The 21,544-nt window shown below is 45.7% G+C and overlaps 2 protein-coding genes across 10 annotated transcripts in view; one reads left to right on the forward strand and one right to left on the reverse strand.

Moving 5' to 3' along the window:
* The window catches only part of LOC131696782 (spectrin alpha chain, non-erythrocytic 1-like), a 36,634-nt gene extending 20,315 nt beyond the window's left edge, over window positions 1–16,319 (forward strand). For 3 of the 9 annotated variants that reach the window (XM_058986838.1, XM_058986836.1, XM_058986841.1), the window contains 31 exons: window positions 1,126–1,173; window positions 1,974–2,065; window positions 2,285–2,429; window positions 2,524–2,705; window positions 2,872–2,971; window positions 3,259–3,456; window positions 3,950–4,096; window positions 4,189–4,292; window positions 4,626–4,788; window positions 5,592–5,606; window positions 6,796–6,927; window positions 7,131–7,268; window positions 7,620–7,724; window positions 7,885–8,093; window positions 8,469–8,589; window positions 8,906–9,027; window positions 9,297–9,429; window positions 9,625–9,723; window positions 9,891–10,050; window positions 10,283–10,359; window positions 10,451–10,660; window positions 11,176–11,472; window positions 11,675–11,787; window positions 12,366–12,383; window positions 12,552–12,614; window positions 14,082–14,136; window positions 14,330–14,526; window positions 14,853–14,906; window positions 15,044–15,190; window positions 15,320–15,467; window positions 15,961–16,319. In XM_058986838.1, the coding sequence (XP_058842821.1) occupies window positions 1,126–1,173; window positions 1,974–2,065; window positions 2,285–2,429; window positions 2,524–2,705; window positions 2,872–2,971; window positions 3,259–3,456; window positions 3,950–4,096; window positions 4,189–4,292; window positions 4,626–4,788; window positions 5,592–5,606; window positions 6,796–6,927; window positions 7,131–7,268; window positions 7,620–7,724; window positions 7,885–8,093; window positions 8,469–8,589; window positions 8,906–9,027; window positions 9,297–9,429; window positions 9,625–9,723; window positions 9,891–10,050; window positions 10,283–10,359; window positions 10,451–10,660; window positions 11,176–11,472; window positions 11,675–11,787; window positions 12,366–12,383; window positions 12,552–12,614; window positions 14,082–14,136; window positions 14,330–14,526; window positions 14,853–14,906; window positions 15,044–15,190; window positions 15,320–15,467; window positions 15,961–16,086 (3,918 nt within the window). In that variant the 3' untranslated portion in view covers window positions 16,087–16,319. The remainder of the gene's footprint in view (window positions 1–1,125; window positions 1,174–1,973; window positions 2,066–2,284; window positions 2,430–2,523; window positions 2,706–2,871; window positions 2,972–3,258; window positions 3,457–3,949; window positions 4,097–4,188; window positions 4,293–4,625; window positions 4,789–5,591; window positions 5,607–6,795; window positions 6,928–7,130; window positions 7,269–7,619; window positions 7,725–7,884; window positions 8,094–8,468; window positions 8,590–8,905; window positions 9,028–9,296; window positions 9,430–9,624; window positions 9,724–9,890; window positions 10,051–10,282; window positions 10,360–10,450; window positions 10,661–11,175; window positions 11,473–11,674; window positions 11,788–12,365; window positions 12,384–12,551; window positions 12,615–14,081; window positions 14,137–14,329; window positions 14,527–14,852; window positions 14,907–15,043; window positions 15,191–15,319; window positions 15,468–15,960) is intronic. The other 6 variants (XM_058986842.1, XM_058986844.1, XM_058986843.1 and 3 more) reach the window with 4 other exon arrangements.
* Window positions 16,320–16,552: 233 nt separating this feature from the next.
* On the reverse strand, window positions 16,553–21,423 carry LOC117396911 (cytoplasmic dynein 2 intermediate chain 2-like). Its single transcript, XM_058986847.1, has 9 exons — window positions 20,840–21,423; window positions 20,162–20,422; window positions 19,870–19,979; window positions 19,243–19,400; window positions 19,054–19,163; window positions 18,711–18,878; window positions 18,279–18,511; window positions 17,617–17,774; window positions 16,553–17,037 (listed from the first exon to the last, which is right to left on the reverse strand). Exons 1-9 carry the CDS (start codon window positions 20,915–20,917, stop codon window positions 16,799–16,801), a joined length of 1,515 nt encoding a protein of 504 aa, XP_058842830.1. The 5' UTR covers window positions 20,918–21,423; the 3' UTR covers window positions 16,553–16,798.
* Window positions 21,424–21,544: the final 121 nt, after the last annotated feature.

The following is a 21,544-nucleotide window of genomic DNA, read 5'->3' on the forward strand; positions in this document are numbered from 1 at the left end:
GTCTTGGTCTGCTAGAGACCCATTTCAAGAAATGTAGACCATGGGAGTAATAGTCTGGGATGTCAGGGTTAAAAACCCGGCTCTGTTGCTGGTCTAAGATTCAGTCTGTTAGTGATTTCAGTAGCCCCTGGGATTAAGGCTCTTAATCAGTGTCAATGAATTTATCACACCTCAGGGGTCAGTTTTTGAATTTCTTGTACAATTACAAATATACATTGTTCTTTTTTATTTCTTATTTTTGTTCATAAAAATGTCAAATATATAATATGCTGGATCATATATAAAATCAATAACTAATCTTATTCACAAACCAATTGGATTATTATAAAGAAATTCAATTACTATATAAACATTTCAATGTTTTTATTTTAATCTGTCCTTTGAACAGCTGATCACCAGGCTGCCTTCTTGCTGCAGCTGCAATGGAACTGGGAGCCTCTCTCTTTCTATGGCTTTATATAGTTTTCTTGCACTTTTTAAACCTCTCTCTCTCTCTCTCTCTCTCTCTCTGCACCCTTCCATCTAACCCATTACACAATTCTCCAGTGAATACAATGAAAAACATGCAGGATTGTTTTTTGTGGCTTACTAGGTTTGGATCCTTGGAAACGCATTTAATGTCGTATCTGTATCCTAATGAACGCCTTTCCTTATGACACAAGGCTCCGACTCCCATAGAGAAACAGGTTGTACAATAAGCCAGAACACAGGGTAGTGCCACATGTTTTGCTGTCCAAGAAGACTCCTGAAGAACGTATACATTTGTCATTTGAGCCAGGAGTTTAATACAGGGTGCTTGGAAACCCTTTGTAATAAACAGCTTCTTTTTAAAAGGGTATTTTGTCTAGTTTGAGCCCCCTTTATGGTTGAATCTCCCCCTCCAAGGTATCCAAACTCTAGTGTGCGCACAAACTAGATCCTATCCAGATTGATCTTCTTTATTGCATGCTGTTGAGTTCTTTGGGTGGAGCGGGTTATTAACTTCGGGGATGGATTATTTATTTATTTATTTCTCCCAAAGGTACCTGGATTTATTTGTACTAACCTGGTGAATCCTCTTGTTGACTGGTTTTGTTTTGTTTTTTTCCCCTCCTCTTCCTGTTCTTTTTATTATTCTCAATATAGTCTGTACGCATGGCGGTACAGTCGGTGGCTAACTTTAATGCTATCAAGGTAAGACTTTGACACAGACCCTGTCTATGTTCACTGGCCCCCTTGTGCCTCGTTTCCTCATGAAGACTAACCCACACCCATGCTCCCAAACAGAGCTGTGCTTTGTGTTTTACCTCTCATGGTTCCATTATTTCCCCATTTAAAAAAAAATATAATGTAAACCTGTTTCTGTTCATTGGTGTGTCCTTAGTTTTAAAGCCCCGCTCCTGTAGCAGTTGTGTGCACTTCTGACTCCAGTGCAAGTCCCTCATTCACACGAAATCCCTCCTTTTCAGATTAACATATGAAACGCTCGCTGCTGTTCCCCTGTTACACACCTCCATCGTCATTGTAGCCTCTCCTCGTCGGCAAATTCCTCGGCTGACAAAATTCTGTGTCTGCTTTCTACGTCTTTTTGTAAATGTCCTGCCTATTTATTTATGTATTTTCTTATTTATAATTCTAATGTAGCAGACATTGGCATGTAAATATGCTTCTGTCCGCTCACGTTTTAGATTGGATTAATAAAGGACGTCATTAAATAGTCGGCCATAACCCTCTTGAGGATCTGCTCCCTTATAACAAGGGGAAACTGTGTATCAGCATTGGCATCTCTTGACTATTGCGTCTTTCATATACCCTATAGTGCGACTACTGCTCACCCTAGTCCCTTATTAGCTGATTTAATTTAAGAAAAGCTGTGTGATCTGAATATTAACTGTTCTGAGCTATTGCAGTGAGTTCTAGAAGGGAGTTTTGGGGAGTAGTGCCCATGGTGCTGGCTGCACAGTTTGACTTTTTGTCTTGCCCCCACCGTGCAGGAGCTGAACGAGCGCTGGCGGTCCCTGCAGCAGCTGGCAGAGGAGAGGAGCAATCTGCTGGGCAGTGCCCACGAGGTGCAGAGATTCCACAGGTAAGGAAGCAGCACAGGAGGGAACTCTGTCCCCTTGCAGAGCCAACAGCTTGCTTTAACTGTATGTATCGTTGTGCAACATTAGGTTGGAGGAGGCTAGGCCAATCCGCATGTTGGCAGAAGCGTGTGCCCACATGTCACTGATTTGATTTAACACAGCTACATTCAAAAGTACTGTAGAAAGCGGTGATATGTGTACTAAACCTGCTCTCATTTCAGGGACGCCGATGAGACCAAGGAATGGATTGAGGAGAAGAACCAGGCTTTGAACACAGATAACTACGGCCACGACCTGGCCAGCGTGCAAGCCCTGCAGCGCAAACACGAGGGCTTTGAGAGAGACCTGGCGGCCTTGGGAGACAAGGTAAGAGCCGGATGATACATATGCAAGACTTTAGGGTGGATAGCCGCAGTACAGTGAGTGGCTGACCCTGCCTCTGTCTGTGTGATGCATGCAGGTGAATTCCCTGGGTGAGACTGCGGACCGTCTCATCCAGTCTCACCCCGAGGCAGTGGATGACATCCAGGAGAAGTGTACTGAGCTGAACCAGGCCTGGAACAGCCTGGTGGGCCGTGCGGACCAGCGCAAGGACAAGCTCGGAGACTCTCACGACCTGCAGCGCTTCCTCAGCGACTTCAGGTACAGCAAACGGACTATTTCAGATTGTGAAATAGAGAGAGTGCTGCATAAGCCTAGTAACGGTTCTAGCCTTGCACAAGTGTTTGTTGGGTATTGCAGGCAGATTTTTTCATAATACCGACCCAGTGAAGTTGTCTGATGTGGACTGTCCTGCTTTCTCCCCCAGGGACCTGATGTCCTGGATTAACGGAATACGAGGTCTCGTCTCCTCGGATGAGCTAGCGAAGGACGTGACTGGGGCAGAAGCTCTGCTGGAGAGACACCAGGTAAACCGGGGTACTTGTGAAACTGGGGGAAACACACAGAAAGGATTTTGTCTAAAGCAATATTGAGCTTTTTAAGGAATGTTACTTTAAGGACTTTAAAAACTAATAAACCCTCTTTTTAAAACAGTTTTTCACGAATTTTCACGAACCACAAACTAATTAAAACAGGTGTTTTAAAGTTCTGTGAACAGGCCCATTTAAATACAGCTATACAATTGTTTTACAATGTGCAGATCTGAGTAGTTGTCCCAGACTCTAACCCATCGTCTCTGCTGTGCTTTGATTAGGAGCACCGCACGGAGATCGATGCCAGGGCCGGCACCTTCCAGGCGTTCGAGCAGTTCGGGCAGCAGCTGCTGGCGCGGGGTCACTTCGCCAGCCCCGATATCAAGGAGAAGCTGCAGATCCTGGACCGGGAGCGCGCAGACCTGGAGAAGGCCTGGGTGCAGCGCAGGATGATGCTGGATCAGTGCCTGGAGCTGCAGGTACCTGAAGGGGAAGGAGAAGGGGTGGCGCTCTCGCTGCTGAAACAGAGATACGTTTACATCTGTTACAGACAGTATCGAAAGAGATTGAAGCAGTGTTTTAGATTCGGAGCATCTGCAGGTAAAAATAAGGTCTGCTTGCTTTAACCTGCAAGGGAAATTGCAAAGAAGATTTTTTATTTTTTTTTGCAAAGTTATAATGTAGTTTAAGGGATATCTACACTGTTACAGACTTATATCCCATACCTGGAAATCGCATAAAGGGCAAAACTGCCTTCTGAGGACAACATTATTTAAAGATGTATTTAGAACATAAACAAATGCTGTGAAAATGTTGAATGTCAGTATTTATTTAATCCCCCCAACTTTCATTATAGTATAGTAAATCGATACAAAGTCCTCAAACACTATAAACGTGTGTGTGTTTCAATAGTGGCCCCTCTCAGAGCCACGCATCACTGACCGCCCTGTGTGCGATTGTCTGTCTCTGCAGCTGTTCAGCCGGGACTGCGAGCAGGCGGAGAGCTGGATGGCAGCCCGCGAGGCGTTCCTGGCCAGCGATGATAAGGGAGACTCCCTGGACAGCACGGAGGCGCTCATCAAGAAGCACGAGGACTTCGACAAGGCCATCAACGTGCAGGTCCGTCTCGGAGAGCCCTGGCTGCTTTCTGCAAACCAAAACAAAACCACCCGAACGCGAGTAACCGTTTCTGTTCTTCCCGTGCCCAACAGGAGGAAAAGATTGCAACCCTGCAGTCCTTCGCTGACCAGCTGATTGCAGCCGATCATTACGCCCAAGGAGACATCGCCAACCGACGCAATGAGGTCCTGGACAGGTGAGTCTGCCGCGGATAGAAAAGTAAACTGAAACCCTCTACAGGGTGCAGGTTTGCATGGGGGGAGTTTAACACAAGCTTCATTGTAAACACCAAGGCCGGTGTCCTTCCAACAGCTGGTTTCAAAGATCCTGATTTGCACGGAAATGTTTTAGGTATGATTTCTACTAATTAGGGTTTGTGAAACCAGCCATTAAGGTCTGGAGATTTAGTCTTGCAGTGAAACCTGTAACGACTCAAACGGCTGTGCGTAGGGGAGTTAGCATTTCCAGTAATTGACATGACTAGGGTGCCTCACTGGAAGCTTATCCCAATTCCCTTTGCGCCCTGCAGGTGGCGCCGACTGAAGGCTCAGATGATCGAGAAGAGGTCCAAGCTGGGCGAATCGCAGACCCTGCAGCAGTTCAGCAGAGACGTGGACGAGATCGAGGCGTGGATCAGCGAGAAGCTGCAGACTGCCACGGACGAGTCCTACAAAGACCCCACCAACATCCAGGTAGAGAGAGGCAGCGCAGACCACTGGAAACAGAGTCCCGTTCTCCAGCTAGAAACACAGCAGTGTTGAACGCTGAGGCTCTGTTACTGTGTGCAGTGTTGCCACCAGTATCAGAAAAGAATGACTTGTTCTTGACCCCTTGCTGTACAGAAGCAGACAGTCTGCACGGTTCAACATGTCTAGCAGGCACACTTAGTGGAGGTTGTGTAGCTGCTGATATATTAAAACATTAGTTTTTTTTTTTATAAAGCACTTGAATAAGATTGCTGCCCTTCGTCTCCTGGTTGAACAGCGATTCACACTTCACGATTGTTCTGCAAAGACACTGCCGCGTTCAAATGTTTTGTAATCTTTCTCCAGCAGCTGTTGCAGTAAAACTTGGTCATTTTTTTAAAAAAAATTTAATCAGTTTTATTGGACTGCAAAGTCCTTCTAAATCTCAGAACTTGTATGTGAATATTTGACATGCAAGAATATGATTGATTTGGGATTGCTGTTTTTTTTTTTTTTTTTTTCTGTCAGTTTTGCAAAGACTGTACATTTACGATCTGAACTTGTAGGTTATCATCCTCCTTCCAGTTATAACTACTGTCAAACCTGCGTTCAGCAGATGATACCAGTTTACATTAAGTGATCATATTCACAGTATCCAAGCTCTAAGCTTTTAAATGAACAGTAACACCTTGTGTTGCCCGGTCACTATATACAGATGTAACACTCTCCTGCACTGTTACCAGCTCTTGTGATTCCTAGATCTGTCCGAATGAATACTGAATATCTTTTCTTTCTATATCTGTTTTTAGCTGTCCAAACTGCTGGTAAGTGAATAGTGTCACTGCACTAACAATAGGAGCACTTGACCAGTGTTTTGTCTTCGTCTTGGCACATTTTAGTTTTTGTAAATTTTTTTTTTTCTCCCATCTTTTCCGTTTTCATCTGCCGATCTGCACATTCACACAGAGTGCTTGCTTTTGTTTTAATTTTTTTTTTTTATATATATAAACTTTAGCTACTTGTGTAGTTGCCATTTTAATGGTACTAAAGTTGCTGGCTGTGGCTTTCGTATGGTTTTATGTATTTGTTTTGTCTTAACAGCTGGAATTTCATTTTTTTTTATCTTGCTTTAAACTCTTTCCACACGGGAGATTTTCCAGGGGGATGTTGTATAGATTTTTATAAAACAAGTTTCGTTAGTTTAGGTGTTCACAAAGAATACTATATTTGAGCATCATTGAAATTTCACAAATAGTTTTGCAGCTTTGAATCTCTTTTTTGCCAGCCCTATTTAGAATTAAGGCTGGGATGAGGTTTGCAAGCTCCTATCCTGTGAAATTTCAATGTATGTTGAAAAAATGTCTGTACTTTGTGTCCACCGTTTTTTCTCCAGAAAACCTCAAGCGTGGAACGACCTTTAAGGTTTTATTTTTTATTTTTTTATTCATCCTGGCTGTCTCGGACAGTCTTCATGTGAATCGTCCTGTCAGTTGTGGCTGTGCTAGGGCACGGATCAGTGTCTTCGTCTGCTGGTTTATATGTTGTGCGAGAGTGTCTGTGTTCAGACTCTCAAACCATTGTGACACAGTTTGAATTCATTTAATTGTAATTCCAGGCAGCCCTGGTTCTCATGTAAATCGTCCCGTTAACGGGCTGACAGGTTTTAGCTGTCGTAGCCACGTGGCACGGATGTTTAGCAGCCATTGGTTTATCAGGTTTAATAGCTCCCAGCGTTTTTTACTTCAATAGATTTAATACACATCTGATCTCCATTGTGTAGGCTGCCTTTTAATGTGTTTTGTAGCAATTACCCAGGATACAGTTTTAACTAGATATTTTAAAAGTTTTCTAGTAACCGCTTTGTCATAGGAAGTTAGTTCTCGGTCTCCAGCATGCGCCTATGGCCTGGGTTGTGTCCTGGCTCGTGTGTGCCAGTGCTGAGACAATGGTTTGAGAGGCTGTGCTGTTGCTGTGGGTGGTAATGTGCTGAACCCTCCCTTCCCGGCTCCCCAGAGCAAACACCAGAAGCACCAGGCGTTCGAGGCAGAGCTCCATGCCAATGCGGACCGGATCTGCGGGGTCATTGACACGGGGAACTCGCTGATCCAGAGAGGGGCCTGCGCTGGGAGCGAGGACGCAGTCAAGGTACAGATTATTCTAAAAAAATACAAAGAATTGTCACAATGTAAAGTATACTGTGATTTTGATAGACTGAGATCAAATATTGTACGGGTGAAGATGAAAGGGATCGGAATCCTGAAGATGGCACAATAATCGGTGAAAAGGAAACAAAGGAATAATGCTTCCGGTCCTGTTTTTCATTTTATTTTTTTCTCTGCTCTCGTTAGTCTCGTCTGAGCACTCTGGATGACCAGTGGCAGTTCCTGGTTCAGAAATCGGCTGAAAAGAGCCAGAAACTGAAGGAGGCCAACAAACAGCAGAACTTCAACACTGGCATCAAGGACTTTGACTTCTGGCTGTCCGAGGTGAGCCCCTGCCCTTCTGAGCCACTGCAGCGTCAGTAAGAGTTTGTTTAGAGGGAGGGCGGGCTGGGACTGGCATCTCAAACCACACCCTGCCCCCTGGCAGGCACGTTTTGATGGTGGCGTTTTTGTAACGGTGCATCCACGTGAAAGGCATGAGGTTGACGAGCACTGGCACAGATCTTGAATAGTGACGGGGATGCAGTGACGGTGCAGGATTCGCTGTGTGGAATATATCTGGGTGTGAGGTGCGCTGGTAGGACAGCAAGCCCCTCGCTGCCACTTTCCAGCCTGTTTTGTTTTCGTGTGCCCAGCTGTGCTGCCTGTGTTTTACCCCTTTCTCTTCTCTCGCAGGTCGATGCCCTCCTCGCCTCTGAGGATTATGGGAAGGACCTGGCCTCTGTCAACAACCTTCTGAAGAAACACCAGCTGCTGGAGGCAGACATCTCTGCCCATGAGGTAACATATACAATTTGTGTATTTGTCTCCTTTTTAAGGCCCAGGATAGTCACAATTAAACTAAATGCTGTCTGGTGTGGGTGTTGTTTTTTTTTTTTAGCGTTTTATAGTCTAGGTTCAGTGAAGCCCATGCTGACGTGTGTCCTCCCTCTCTCTCCAGGATCGTCTCAAAGACCTGAACGGGCAGGCAGACAGCCTGATGACCAGCAGTGCCTTCGACACCACCCAGGTGAAGGACAAGCGCGACGCCGTCAACAGCCGATTCGCCAAGATCAAGAGCATGGCCGGCGGCCGACGCTCCAAGCTGAACGAGTCTCACCGCCTGCACCAGTTCTTCAGGGACCTGGACGATGAGGAGTCTTGGATCAAGTAGGTCTGCGCTGCTGCTGCTGCAGAGCTGGGCGCCTCTCCTACTGCACCCGCACTGGATAGGATCAGTGGCTGCTTCTTCTAGGCTTTCTGGAGCCCCCTGTTGGTTAGACTGTTAGCCAAAGAGGCAGTTTGTGTTATAGTTTTGCAGGAGTGTGTTTTCCCCCTCAGAAAATGATACACTGCATACTATGTGATCAAAACCTAGGGCTACCTATTGATTTCATTTGGTCAGATTCTGACTCTGCGGTATACATTTTAAGAAGCTCCAATAAAGTTCCAGAAGAGTAATTTTAGGGAGCCCTTTGCCCTTGAGTTTGAATGTGAGAAGGTGACCTGTAGAATCCTCTGACCGCTCTGTGGCGCCCCCTGCAGGGAGAAGAAGCTGCTGGTGAGCTCGGAGGATTACGGCCGGGATCTGACCGGAGTTCAGAACCTCAGGAAGAAGCACAAGAGGCTGGAGGCTGAACTGGCTGCCCACGACCCTGCAATTCAGGTACTGTGGGGAGGACCAGCCTAGCGTTACTGAAACTACTTGATCTTACTTGACTACAGATCACTTGCTTCTGGTTACATATACCGTGATTAGCTATAATCTTGCAGCAAATAAAGGGGCTGCTGCAGTACATGTGTGTTCCTTCTGCTGTGTCTGATGTTGTAAAGGACTATGTGTTGCTTTTGGTTCAGTTTTACCTGGGTTTCTTTGAGAGGAAGGGGAGGGAGGCAGTATTCCCATGAGAGGTGCTTGCTTGTAGGTATTGGTCTAAATGCCTTCCTCTTGCGTAACAGTGTAACATGCTCTCTGTTTTAAGTCTGTGCTGGATACTGGCAAGAAACTCTCTGATGACAACACGATCGGACAGGAGGAGATCCAGCAGCGTCTGGCCCAGTTTGTGGAGCACTGGAAGGAGCTGAAGGACCTTGCAGCCGCCCGGTACGTCCTGGGGAAAAAAGAAAGATCAAATAGAGAATCGATCACACTTTTTACAAGATAGCATTCATGCTGCTAGTGTAGAATGCAGTGATGAACTTGAGCCTGGAACCCAAGTCCTGTCAACAGCGGAGTTATAAAGGCCTTGGCTAAAACAATTGCCTACTTGAAAGCTCTTAAAGCTAGATTTCAATTCTGTTATGAATCATGAGGGAGTGTTTTAAAGGTCTGGATGTTCCTCACTCTCTCTCATGCCCGTCTCCTCACTGTAGAGGCAAGCGGCTAGAGGAGTCTCTGGAGTACCAGCAGTTTGTGGCGAATGTGGAGGAGGAGGAAGCCTGGATCAACGAGAAACTGAACCTGGTGGGGAGCGAGGACTATGGAGACACGCTGGCCGCAGTTCAGGTAAGAATAGATAAGAGACGAGCACAGGCGAAGTATTTCGTGCGAAATATGATGGTTCTTTTGAAAGCGTTGCAACCAACCCAAGTGTACTACAAGCCTACAGCACGCTTAACAAAACTGGTGTTGCATTGGATGGCGTTTTGACTATCCTGTTTTTCTTTTTTTCTTTTAATATCTCCTGTTTTCCATGCACAGGGCTTGTTGAAGAAGCACGAGGCGTTTGAGACGGATTTCACAGTGCACAGGGACAGAGTGAATGACGTGTGTGTAAATGGAGATGATCTGATTAAGAAGGTATGTAGCTTTCGTTTTACATAGTCCATACTGTTTTTTAAAACCGGTAGAAAGAAGGTGGCTAAGATGCATAGTTTTGCTCTAGTGGTCTACAGTACGGTGTAAATAATGGAAGTGGCGAGCCACTGCCTTTTGCACACAGCTGACCTGTAAGATCTGTTCTGCAGAATAATCACCATGTGGACAACATTAGTGCGAAGATGAAGGCGCTGAGAGGGAAGGTGTCCGAGCTGGAGAAGGCAGCGGCTCAGAGGAAAGCCAAGCTGGATGAGAACTCTGCGTTCCTGCAGTTCAACTGGAAGGCGGACGTGGTTGAGTCGTGGATCGGTGGGTTGAGACACGGCAGGGCAGAATTCAGACACTGGGACGGGGGTCTGTTGATCGAAATCCATGAAGAACTTAACTCTGCAATGCCCAAGCATTTTTGAAATGAGAAAACTTAAGAGGTGGTGGCTTAGCATTGTATCATATGCGATGGAGAAATGGCCATTACAGGGTTAATACTAAACCGCAAGACTAGACATGAGAAACGCATTCATTTGCTTATATTTTTCCCCAGGTGAGAAAGAAAACATTCTGAAGACGGATGACTATGGTCGGGATCTCTCCTCCGTCCAGACGCTCCTCACTAAACAGGTACGGTAAAGCAGCAAGCTGACTTGTGTTGGTTTGTTTGTCCTGGTTGCTCCCTCCTCACCCCTCTCCCTCTGCCTCTTCCTGCGTGCAGGAGACGTTCGATGCAGGGCTGCAGGCTTTCCAGCAGGAGGGCGTCACCAACATCACCGCCCTGAAGGACCAGCTGGTGGCTGCCAAGCATGTGCAGTCGAAGGCCATCGAGGCGCGCCACGCCGCGCTCATGAAGCGCTGGAACCAGCTGCTCTCCAACTCCGAAGCTCGCAAGAAGAAGCTGCTGGAGGCACAGGAGCACTTCAGGAAGGTGAGAAGGCTAGGGGAGCTGCTGTGCTGTGTGGAGATCTGGGGAAGGGCTCCATGCTTGAGCTACAATGTTTACTTGACATGCTTTTTTTAAAAATCCCTGTGTACATGTTTACAATCTGGATAGACCCAAGCCCTTTGAATAAAATAAAGCTCCAGATTACAAAGAAATTTGCAACAAAAAATTCTAAATTCCATGTCAAAATCAGAATCTTGGTGGCAAGTCGAATTATGAGTGTGTAGAACCTATTTAGTTTCATTTTTTTAAACATGTTAGCTTTTACTGGCTTGAAATGTGACTTGGATCATTTGCAGTAACATTTATATATATATATAAAAAAATATCATCAAGGTTACAATTTTAGATTACAAAGTTTTGTAATCAATTGGATATGGTTCTCAAATTTAGATCACTGGCTTTCAAGTCTGCAAAAGTTCCTCCTCCAGGTACAAAGTGGGGAAGTTAGACACTCCGCAGGCCTGTACACTCTTGACTGCGTCCTGTTGTGTTCCCAGGTGGAGGACCTGTTCCTGACCTTCGCCAAGAAAGCATCCGCCTTCAACAGCTGGTTCGAGAACGCGGAGGAGGACCTGACGGACCCGGTGCGCTGCAACTCCCTGGAGGAGATCCGCGCGCTGCGGGACGCGCACGACGCCTTCCGCTCCTCCCTCAGCTCCGCGCAGACCGACTTCAACCAGCTGGCTGAACTGGACCGCCAGATCAAGAGCTACCGCGTCGCCTCCAACCCCTACACCTGGTTCACCATGGAGGCGCTGGAGGAGACCTGGAGGAACCTGCAGAAGATCATCAAGGTAGCCAGACCTTTTATTGGCTTTCTGTTTAATAGGTAGGGAGGGTAGATGGATGGAAAGTTAATTGAATTATTCCTATGTGTCTTGAGTGCAATGCAGTCTTGGTTTAAAAGCATGGTCTTGACCGTGCAGCGAGTGTCTAACGGTCTGTCTGTGTCTGTCTCTCTCTGTCTCTCTCTCTCTCTGTTTTGTGTTTCTTCAGGAGCGTGAACAGGAGCTGCAGAAGGAACAGCGTCGGCAGGAAGAGAACGACAAACTGCGTCAGGAATTCGCTCAGCACGCCAACGCCTTCCACCAGTGGCTGCAGGAGACTAGGTGAGGGGGGGCACTGGCGCTGCACTGGGGGGGGGGGCTTCAGAAAGGGGGATGCCTGCTCTGGAAGATTCTCACACGAGAGGCTCAGCTTTGTGGTGGGTGGCTGTAGGGAAGCCTGCAGCTGCTCCTGCCCGACAGGGGAGATTCTGTGCGTGATTCAAGAAACGCACACAACAGAAACAAGAGATGAGTGTTGAAAACACAACTACTTTCTAGCTTTAAAGGAAAGTTTTGTATTGAATGACTGACTGTGCGTGCACGTATGAGAGTGCTTCCATCGACTGTTTTATGTAGTGCTTCCTAAAACCGTTCTGTTTTTAAACTATGAAGGAATCCGATTCTAGTTCTCGGCAATAATCACATTGACTGTTTTTTGACTTGGATAGATAGGGCTGCTTTTAGAGTTTTTTGTTTTTCTGTCTGCACGTTTACTTCAATGTTAAACTGTCGTGTGTGTATATGGACAGTAATGCTGTGCGTCTCCTGTGTTTTTCTAACGATTTTTCTGTTGTTTTTCCCTTTTTGATTTTTTCTTCTGCTTATCTGTTGCTGCCTGATGCTTGGATCACTTTCAACAGGACATATCTTCTGGACGGGTTAATATACATTTTTTCTACTTTTTCTTAAAAAAAAATTTAAATTTTTTTGTGTGTGTGTGCTTTTTATTTTCCATTTCTTTTCCATGTCTTGTCTGTCTCTCTTTCGATTTTCTGGTTTTGTGTTGGTATTCACAGCCTCTCTTCTCCCCTCCTTCTCCTGAATAGCATAGCCTATCGACGGGTTATCCATGTCTATCAGTATGAAGTTGGGGATGATCTTTCTGGAAGGTTTCTTTCTTTTTTCTCTTAAGTTTCCTCTTTTCTTACCCCCACTTTTTTTTTTTTTTTTTTTTTTTTCTCAAGCAGCTTGAGTCTAAACCCCTTGCAGCTTACAGGCTCTGTTACTAACACACTCTGCACTTCTGGTTTCCTTGATTTGTCCGCTTACTGTTTTATGAGAGGCTGGCTATATACAGTATTGCTGGGTCTGACCTTCATTTTTATTTGAATGCACCAAAAAAAAAAAAAAAAAAAAAAACGGGTTGAAACTGCAGTCTCCTTTCATGAAACATCCTGTGTGGCACCAAGTTTCATTGCTCTTATAGTTATACCACTGCTAGTTATTCTGACCTTTTGCCAGTGGTGTACAAAATCTATCCATTGCACTGTCAACTATAAAGAAGATTAACTAGCCACGGGAAAGTAATTTTTAGATCGAGTCCTTATTTACAACACTACTAGGAATAAGCCATTGCGAAGGAATGCCCTGTGTTCTTTGTATGACACAGTTAAGGTCAAGACACACCCCATAATGTTTGAAGTGCAGTATAAGTCCAGTGGCCCATACGTAGCTGCTTGCGTTTCACGCTGTTCTGTTGCAGCCTTGGTTGCAACAAGTCTTTTTAAATGAGAATCTAAGCTCGTAGGTAGTTTCCGTACACGTTTCCTGTAGCTTGATTTCAACATGCAGCTGTTCTTGGAGCATCAGTTGGTTTTATGAAGGCAGCAGTTTTTTTGTTTCGGCTCCCTGCAATCCCAATAGGACTCGTGACTGTCTCTTATATCGAAGCCCCTCTGGCTGTAACAGAGGGGAAAGCACACTGCAGTTTCCATCCCTGACTTGAGATCCTAAGCAAGCATGGTGTGGGTGCCATGATGTCAGACTGCTTCCCTGGCTGGGAATGGGTGTGCACTGAAACCTGGAGAGACTTTCTCTGTGTGCTGTGTACTTTCTGAGATTGAAATGTATTGCAGGTAAGAGTTGATGCAAGCCCTAGGATTATGTAGAATTATACCTGACTTTTTTATTTTTTTTTATTTAGCAAATTCTGTATTTGACAAATAGGTTAGTTTCCAGTGGGGTGGAAAAGTGTGTATCTTTTAATTTAGCTTCGTTTTGGTTTATCTTTTATGCACTTGGCTTCCAATCCTTGGCTTTTTTTATTTGTGTGTGTGTGTGTGTGTGTAGTTTTTTTTTATTTTTATTATTAAGCTCTTTGAGCTAATATATATAATGTAAAGCTCAAAGTTACCATCTGATGTCCAGACCTCCTTATACCAAGTGCAGTGAATGGAAAAGACCCCTGACTGGCTTCAGTTGCATTACTATGCCCCAGTACAGACAACAGAAAGTTCCAGTGCCCTCTGAATTTGGCCCCTCTGTATTACTGGAGCCCCCCTCCCCCACATGGTAACTTTGTGCCCCTCTTTGGCACTGCATTCCCTCTCTAACCCCCGCCCCGTCCTAATGTGCAGGTCCTGCATGGTGGAGGAGTCTGGAACCCTGGAGTCTCAGCTCGAGGCCACGAAGGTGAGAAGGCAATTCTACTGCTTTCATGTCGTACTGTGTGTCTTTAACATGTGAAATCTCTGTGCCCTGTCAAATCCAACTGCCTAGTGTCACCAGTCCTTTAGTGCACTGTGCATAGAAAGCAATAGAAAGACAGCCTAGGGAAATGGCTCCGGACCGATCCTGAGCATGTGTTTCCTTCCTGCCGCTGCAGCGCAAGCACCAGGAGATCCGCGCCATGCGCAGCCAGCTGAAGAAGATCGAGGACCTGGGCGCGGCCATGGAGGAGGCCCTGATCCTGGATAACAAGTACACGGAGCACAGCACCGTGGGGCTGGCACAGCAGTGGGACCAGCTCGACCAGCTGGGCATGAGAATGCAGCACAACCTGGAGCAGCAGATCCAAGCCAGGTCAGTGCTGCTGCTGCTGCTGCTACCGTGACGGGCGTACAAACGCCCAGCATTCATTCCTGTTCATAGCGAGCCTTTCTCTACAAGAGCTGCTACAGGACCAGGCCTGCTGTGTGATGATGGGTGTAACACAAAAACAGACGATGCTGGTCCCCTTTTTTGGGGGTCAGTGTGCAGCAGTGAGGATCTTGTCTTCTAGTCGGCTGCTGGAAATGCTATGCACTGCTTGCATTAATCTGTTTATATATAAAAACAAAATGCTGTGCCCTAAAATCTATTAAAATCAAGACTGTTAAACTTTTTTTTTTTAATTTGCCCTCTTTCAGAAACACAACCGGTGTAACGGAAGAAGCCCTCAAAGAATTCAGCATGATGTTCAAGTGAGTAAACAAGTTTAGTCGATTCATTTATTTAGATTTATCCATGAAAGGGAAGTTTGCAGAAATGCATAAAAAAAAACACATGTTTTTTATTTCACCAAAACCACGTTTCCCCAAGTGTGTCGTCTTTCTTCCAGGCATTTCGACAAGGACAAGTCTGGGCGTCTGAACCACCAGGAGTTCAAGTCATGTCTGCGCTCGCTGGGCTACGACCTGCCCATGGTGGAGGAGGGGGAGCCCGACCCAGAGTTCGAGACCATTCTGAACACTGTGGACCCCAACAGGTAATGACTGACAGTGCTTGACTGCAGGAAGTTCCTTTTACATACATTGCAGTTGGCGAACCCCATTTCTATGCTTGCTCGTGCGTTTAAACTTCAGCCTACCTTTTTTTTCTCCTTTCCCCCCCTCAGGGATGGTCACGTGTCGCTGCAGGAGTACATGGCCTTCATGATCAGCAGGGAGACGGAGAACGTGAAGTCCAGCGAGGAGATCGAGAGCGCCTTCCGGGCACTGAGCGCCGAAAGCAAGCCCTACGTCACCAAGGAGGAGCTCTACCAGGTAAAGCCTACTTCAGGGAGGACTGGCAAGCTTGGCCCACAGTGTGTCATGACCCAGCCCCAGGATAATTACAACCGGTCCCCCTCTATCCCCCAATCCACGTGAGAGAGTGTGTTTGTAACGACCTCAGTACTCTTTATATTAACCCTCCTGGTGCTCCCAACTTAACAGTACTAAATCCAATGCAAAGGCAGTGAAATCAAGATTAAAGGGATGCTACCTTTCTTCTTTTTCCAACGAGGTGCACGCAACAGGGTTTCAAATTCAAATGGTCCTTTCCTCCTCGTGATACCCGAGCCCCTCTCGAATGTATTTTAAGAGGAAACCGTTTGAGCATTCGCTCAATTCCTTGTGTACCTGAAGGGACTGATTTCGTATAAACAGCGAGATGATAAAGAGCTAACCATTTTATTTGCAGCACGGGCATTTGCTTCTGTTTCTGAGTAACAAACCCAATTCTCCTCTTTTCTCCTTTTTTTTTTTTTTGTATCAGAACCTGTCAAAGGAACAGGCAGACTACTGCATCTCCCACATGAAGCCCTACACGGACAGCAAGGGCAGGGAGCTCACCTCAGCCTTCGACTTCGTCGAGTTCACACGCTCGCTCTTCGTAAACTGATGCCCCCCTGCCCGCCAGTGACCAATCGGGATGCGTTTGCCTACAGCAGATCTGCATGATTCAGGCGCTCTGTCTCCTCTGTGCTTCTCCTGAAATATCGTCGTGCATCGTCCTGCTTTTTATTGTGGTTTTAGCTGATAACTGCTTTGCTTGATTTTAATCTATAGAATGAAATTAAAAAAACACTCCTGTAACTGCAGTGTGCTTGATTAAATGCTACTGGTTCTAACTGGCACAGTGGTACAGTGTGTGGTTATTTCAGAGTGGAATGGAATTGATGTTGGTAACCTGGCACTGCAATAATCCAGTTAGTTTAAATTCTAAAGCATTCACATTTAGCAAAGGAAGGCTGTACCTGCAACATACAAACATTACTAAATACAAAAGTGTGTTTCATGTAAGCGGTAACTGGAACGTCACCATTACATAGCAATATCCATTTAAAAAGACATTTCTGCACTGAACACATCTTTACTTAGTATTTAATTGTATAATCATTTTAGATGTCGCAAGGGATACATACACTTGGATGGCTCTATGATACAAATACACACAGGCATGAATAAGAAACCAATAAGAAATTATTAAATATGTATATTAAAATCTCTTCACTGTATAAATTTACAATGAACTGTACAAACAGTGAGCTGGAGGTTGGTGTATGTATGTATGTATGTATATATACACACACACACCCTGAAGCTGGTTCAGCTCATTCTGTCGCCTCGTTGGCCAGCTGTTCCAGCTGTGCAGCCTCTCTCTGCCCCTGCTCTATCAGCTCTGCGCTCAGCTGCCAGATCTTGACCGTTCCGTCAGCGTTGCCAGCAGCCAGCAGGTGGGGCTGTTTGGGGTTGAACTCCAGGCAGTAAACGGGCTTCCCTCCCGCGTCCTGCTCAATGGTGGCAGCAGGTCTTAGAGAACCCCGTCCCAGATCAAAAATCACTACTGATCCTGCAACACAATTCACAGCAAGCCTCTTTACAGAACAATGACCCAGTCTCGTTACAGGGGTAGCTGGGAGCTCCTCTGAACAAATCTCATGCTCCCAACAGCCAACAAAGCCTGTCCTGAGAGACCAGCAAGCCAACAGAGAAGCTACTAGAAACCACACAAGGTCCAGAACCACATGGTTAGCTTTGAAGTGAGTGACACGGGTGTGCCATCATGAACTTTTAAATACAAATTCTTTATTTGTACAGCCCCATCAATTCACCTGGAAGGAAAGGTGATCCTAACATCCATTTATAAGCATTTTACATGTATAGTTTATCTGTTTGGAGGGGGAAAAACATCTGTTGCTGCTTCGTTTATTTAGAGTGCGATGTTACCAGATTATTTTTCTGATATCTCTCAATAACAAAGGCTATTCTCTACCACACACTGGAACTTAAACCTTCACCGCATTAAAACAGCAAGAGGCTTTTAAATACATTCTTTGTTCAGGTTTAATAAACTGGATTCTGTAATTAAACCAGTCTTGTCAGAAGTAATAAACCCACAGATTTTTGAGAGGCAGGAATGGGGTGTTACCTTGCCCTGTAGCTGCAGCGAAGACGAGCGGCCGCGTGGGAGACCAGCGCACGCTGAAGAGGTAAGAGTCCGAGAGGCGGAGAGAGAGGAGGGGCGTGGCCTGGAGCAGCGAGCGGAGGTGGGTGTGGCCATCCATCCCAGCACATAGAAACAGGTTCCTGGAAACCGCAGGGATTGGAACATTGTGACACAAAGGTTCCACCAGAGAGACCCCACTCTGGACAGGCTGCAGGGCACTGCACTTGCATATTTTATAGAGAAAGGTAATCGCATCAAGAATGAAACTGTATTTTTCTGTTTGTGCTGTTAACCACCTCTCTTAGAACATGTCGGAATGTTTCACAATATAGTCAAAACCCTAAAACATGCCGCAGTAGTCCTTTTGCAAGAGCTTGGACCTATCACAGGAAAAAGATAATTAAAACCTCAATCATATTTAAAGGACTTGTCTTTACAAAGATTACTGCATGTTGCCTAACATTATCCAAAACAGTGTTAACATCAGTGTGGAACAGTGTGGAACTACTACTATGACAATTACTTTATAAAACCCTGAACCCTGACCTTACCTAGGCTAGATCTCTGACCCTAAAGCCTAAGAAACACCAGGCAGCTTTTTGCAGTTAACATTTTGAAGCAATTTTCCGCAGCCGCACACTCACCTGTGGAACGGAGAGCAGTGGATGGCGTGGATGGGGCCAGCGTGGCTGGAGAAGGAGAACTGAGCCGGGGCCCTCAGGGCCAGGCCGCTGCTGGGTGAGCTCACCGCTGCAGGGGTGCGCGTGGAGAACGAGCACTTCAGCACCAGCCCGCCCTCCACCCCCACCAGGAACATGTCCGAGTCCCAGGGGCATAGAGACAGGGAAGTGACGCCAAGCAGGCTGTCCCCGCGGGCCTGGGGGACCGGGTCAAACAAGCCATTAAAACAGACACTCAGATAACATGGTACAGCTGTGCACGCAGTCACTGAAGAGGATATATGCATTTTACACTGTTACTGACTCAAGATTGATATATAAATTGTGAAACTGTGTAACTCCCTCCTTGACCGTGCTCGGAGCGACCTTCAGGCTTGCTCTGCCCCTCTCACTCACCTTGCTCAGTTTGATGTTGCGTGGAACCTGTTGTGTGACCAGTGTGAAGCCGTCACTCAGTGTGAGCTGCCCCTCGCTGTCCAGCTGCCACACCAGGATCCTCCCGTCCGCCCCAGCGCTCAGCACACTGAACCCGCCCCCTCTCCTGGCTCCTGGCACCCAGTGCACCTGCGGGACAAGACACACTCCTCACTGCTTCCTGCACTCACAGTATAAGCTGGCCTGGGGGCACACACTACGTTTCTATCAGGAGTGAATTGTTTTAATTGTGGACCTGTGCGTACAAACAGTGTCCTGTGACACGCAGCTTCAGGGATTCCGGACCCGCAGTAAAAAAGATTACCTGGTAGACTGGTTCCCTGTGAGTCTCGTCTGACATCGCTGTCCTTGCACACAGAGGGTCCTGGGTTCGACTGGTATCCCACACCAGCACCTCCCCACTGTAAAGGCCTCCTGCACAAACACCAGCACACACGAGTCATCAATGCAGGCAGGTTTAGCCACTGAAAATACAGTTTTAGGGACTGCCTACCAGCAATAAGAGAAGGCTTGGATGGGTGGAAGGACAGACACATCACAGAAGTGGGTACGTCTATAACCAGATCGGGACGCTTCGGATTTAACCCCCTCCTGTCCAGATTCCAGGTGCACACGAAGGATTTTTCCGTGCTCCAGTCACCATCGTCCAGCCTTTGAATTAAAAAAAATAATAATTTAAAAACACCTCCTCTCCCAGCTTCCAGCATCTGCACAGTACGAGGCTCGCTCTGGCTGCTCGCAGTAACAACTTCAAGAAAACACCATTTTATTCCTACCTTAAAAAAAAAAACTATGAAATCACTAACATTTTTTAGAGTCTGCTTAGAGTTACCTATGGCTCCACATGCACTGGGCCAGCTTGGGACAGTTCAGGCTTTTCAACTGGTACCCCCAATGCATTCTGGTACGTTTTACCTGTCTCGGGTACTTTTCACTTATTTTCTTTAAGCAGGACTACACTACCCAGAATGCATTGGGGCTGTGAGTTTTAAAAGCCTGAACTGTCCCAGTGAACATGGAGTCATGATAACCCTGCGTCTGCTGCTGAAATGTTTGAATGATTAATAACACTGAGCTCCGTGTGGTCATGGCTCTGTACTCCTGCAGTGTGGGTGCTTACCTGCCGTATGCACACGCAACCACAGACCCTGTGGTGTTCCAGGACAGACTGGTAACCTGGAGTCCACTCTCCTGAGCTTCTGAGTACTGTAGAGCGTGTAAGCACGACACCTAGACAGACAAGAGCTACAGGTCCAGATCTTCCATGTGCTTCACACCACAGGGCGCTTTTCAACATATATATTTATGATACAAAAACTCTCCATTTGACTTTAATCAATGCAGTTTGAGCAAATCTTTCAGAATTCCACAGTGTTAACACAAACAATAAGGTACAATATAATAATCCTCACCGTTTCACTCTGGTCCTCCCAGTTCACCTCAAACCCCTCAAAGGCATGGCTTTTCACATTCCTTTTTAACTCCTTAACGACCACGCCCTCCACGCTGTGTAAAAACTCCCCCAGGCCAGGGTAATGTATCGGAGACTCCCGCTCCAGGGCAAAGTGCTGCGTTCGGTGTTCGTCTGCTTCGGTCTGCGTAGCATTCTCTGAAGTGTCACCCGCCTGAACTTCCACCTCGGCAGTTTTTAATAATGCAGTTTGACAGGTTTTCTTAAAAGTAAAAATTACGGCCACATTATAACACTTTCTATGTATGTCTCAATTTGCATTGCAGTTTGAGCCAGTCCAGGTTTTAAACAAACAGCTGGCGTGGCTGAAATCGCTATACATTGAGAGTAAACAAATCAGACAAACATTTAAATATATAAACTGTGAAGTAAAATACCGAGAGCAAAATATAAAAAGCGAGTTAAACGAAATGCAGGGAATGTGAACAAACGAGACTATCAAAATCCTGTTTCTGATGAACGCTTATATTTTTAAATAATCTGATCGAGATGTGCTGCTTCAGTAAGTCGAGAAATAACCCTGCTTTCAATATGAAAACCCTATCCCAGATCGTGCACGACCACAAACTAACAATATTTAAGGGCGTGTGGATATTATTTTAAATGAAATCGTACATACCGACTCCTGCTGCAGCAGCCGTGATTTCCTCCAAAGAGATTGCGCTCCCACCGTCTCCAAAGTCTCGTCAGTAAACATTGTAAAAATAAAACAATAAAATTATATAGCGAATGCTTCCATACAAGAAAATCGTTGTGTCCTTCTGGTATCTTATTAGCTTTAGTTGTTACAGGAAAAAATATATACGTTAGGTTTTAAAACTTAACCATGAATGCAATTTAATAACGCCAATGTCCTTACATGTTTTTAAAATAGCTCCAAATATATCAATGCATTCCAATGGAAACTCATATAAATCCACGCACGAATAGATTCAGTGTCACGTTTATATTTTAAAAGTGCTGCTACGTGTATTTATTTATCGTGTATATGTCTTTGACGGCAGCATTAACACTGCAAACTATCTGTTGTGTTTTAATATCCTCGAATTCATGGCTAATAATCCGCACTTACCAACCAGCAGCGGAACCACTTCCGCCCGGAGCGTCTGCTTCCCTGGCAACAGGAACGCAAGTGGTGGTTGCTAAGGGTCTAAACATATTTTTTTTTTTATCATGCTACGTAAGTAATTTCAATGTGATACACGCGTTAAGAACAATAAAATACGATTTACAAGGTGTAAGTACGTGCAGAAGGGGAAACATTTTTACTTAAAAACTCCAGGTTTAAACCTCCAGTCAGTAAGCGGCGCTGTGGCTTAAATTA

Source organism: Acipenser ruthenus, chromosome 15 (genome assembly GCF_902713425.1).
Source record: "Acipenser ruthenus chromosome 15, fAciRut3.2 maternal haplotype, whole genome shotgun sequence".
Taxonomy (NCBI): Eukaryota; Metazoa; Chordata; class Actinopteri; order Acipenseriformes; family Acipenseridae; genus Acipenser; species Acipenser ruthenus.

Bases quoted from the DNA above. Each gene is read 5' to 3' on its own strand.
- LOC117396911 (XM_058986847.1), bottom strand. From the start codon at position 20,917: ATGTTTACTGACGAGACTTTGGAGACGGTGGGAGCGCAATCTCTTTGG. The intron at 19,980-20,161 runs GTGAGGATTATT...TTGTCTGTCTAG, and splicing joins GGGAGGACCAGAGTGAAACG to GTGTCGTGCTTACACGCTCT. The intron at 18,512-18,710 runs GTGAGTGAGAGG...CCGGTCCCCCAG, and splicing joins GCAACATCAAACTGAGCAAG to GCCCGCGGGGACAGCCTGCT.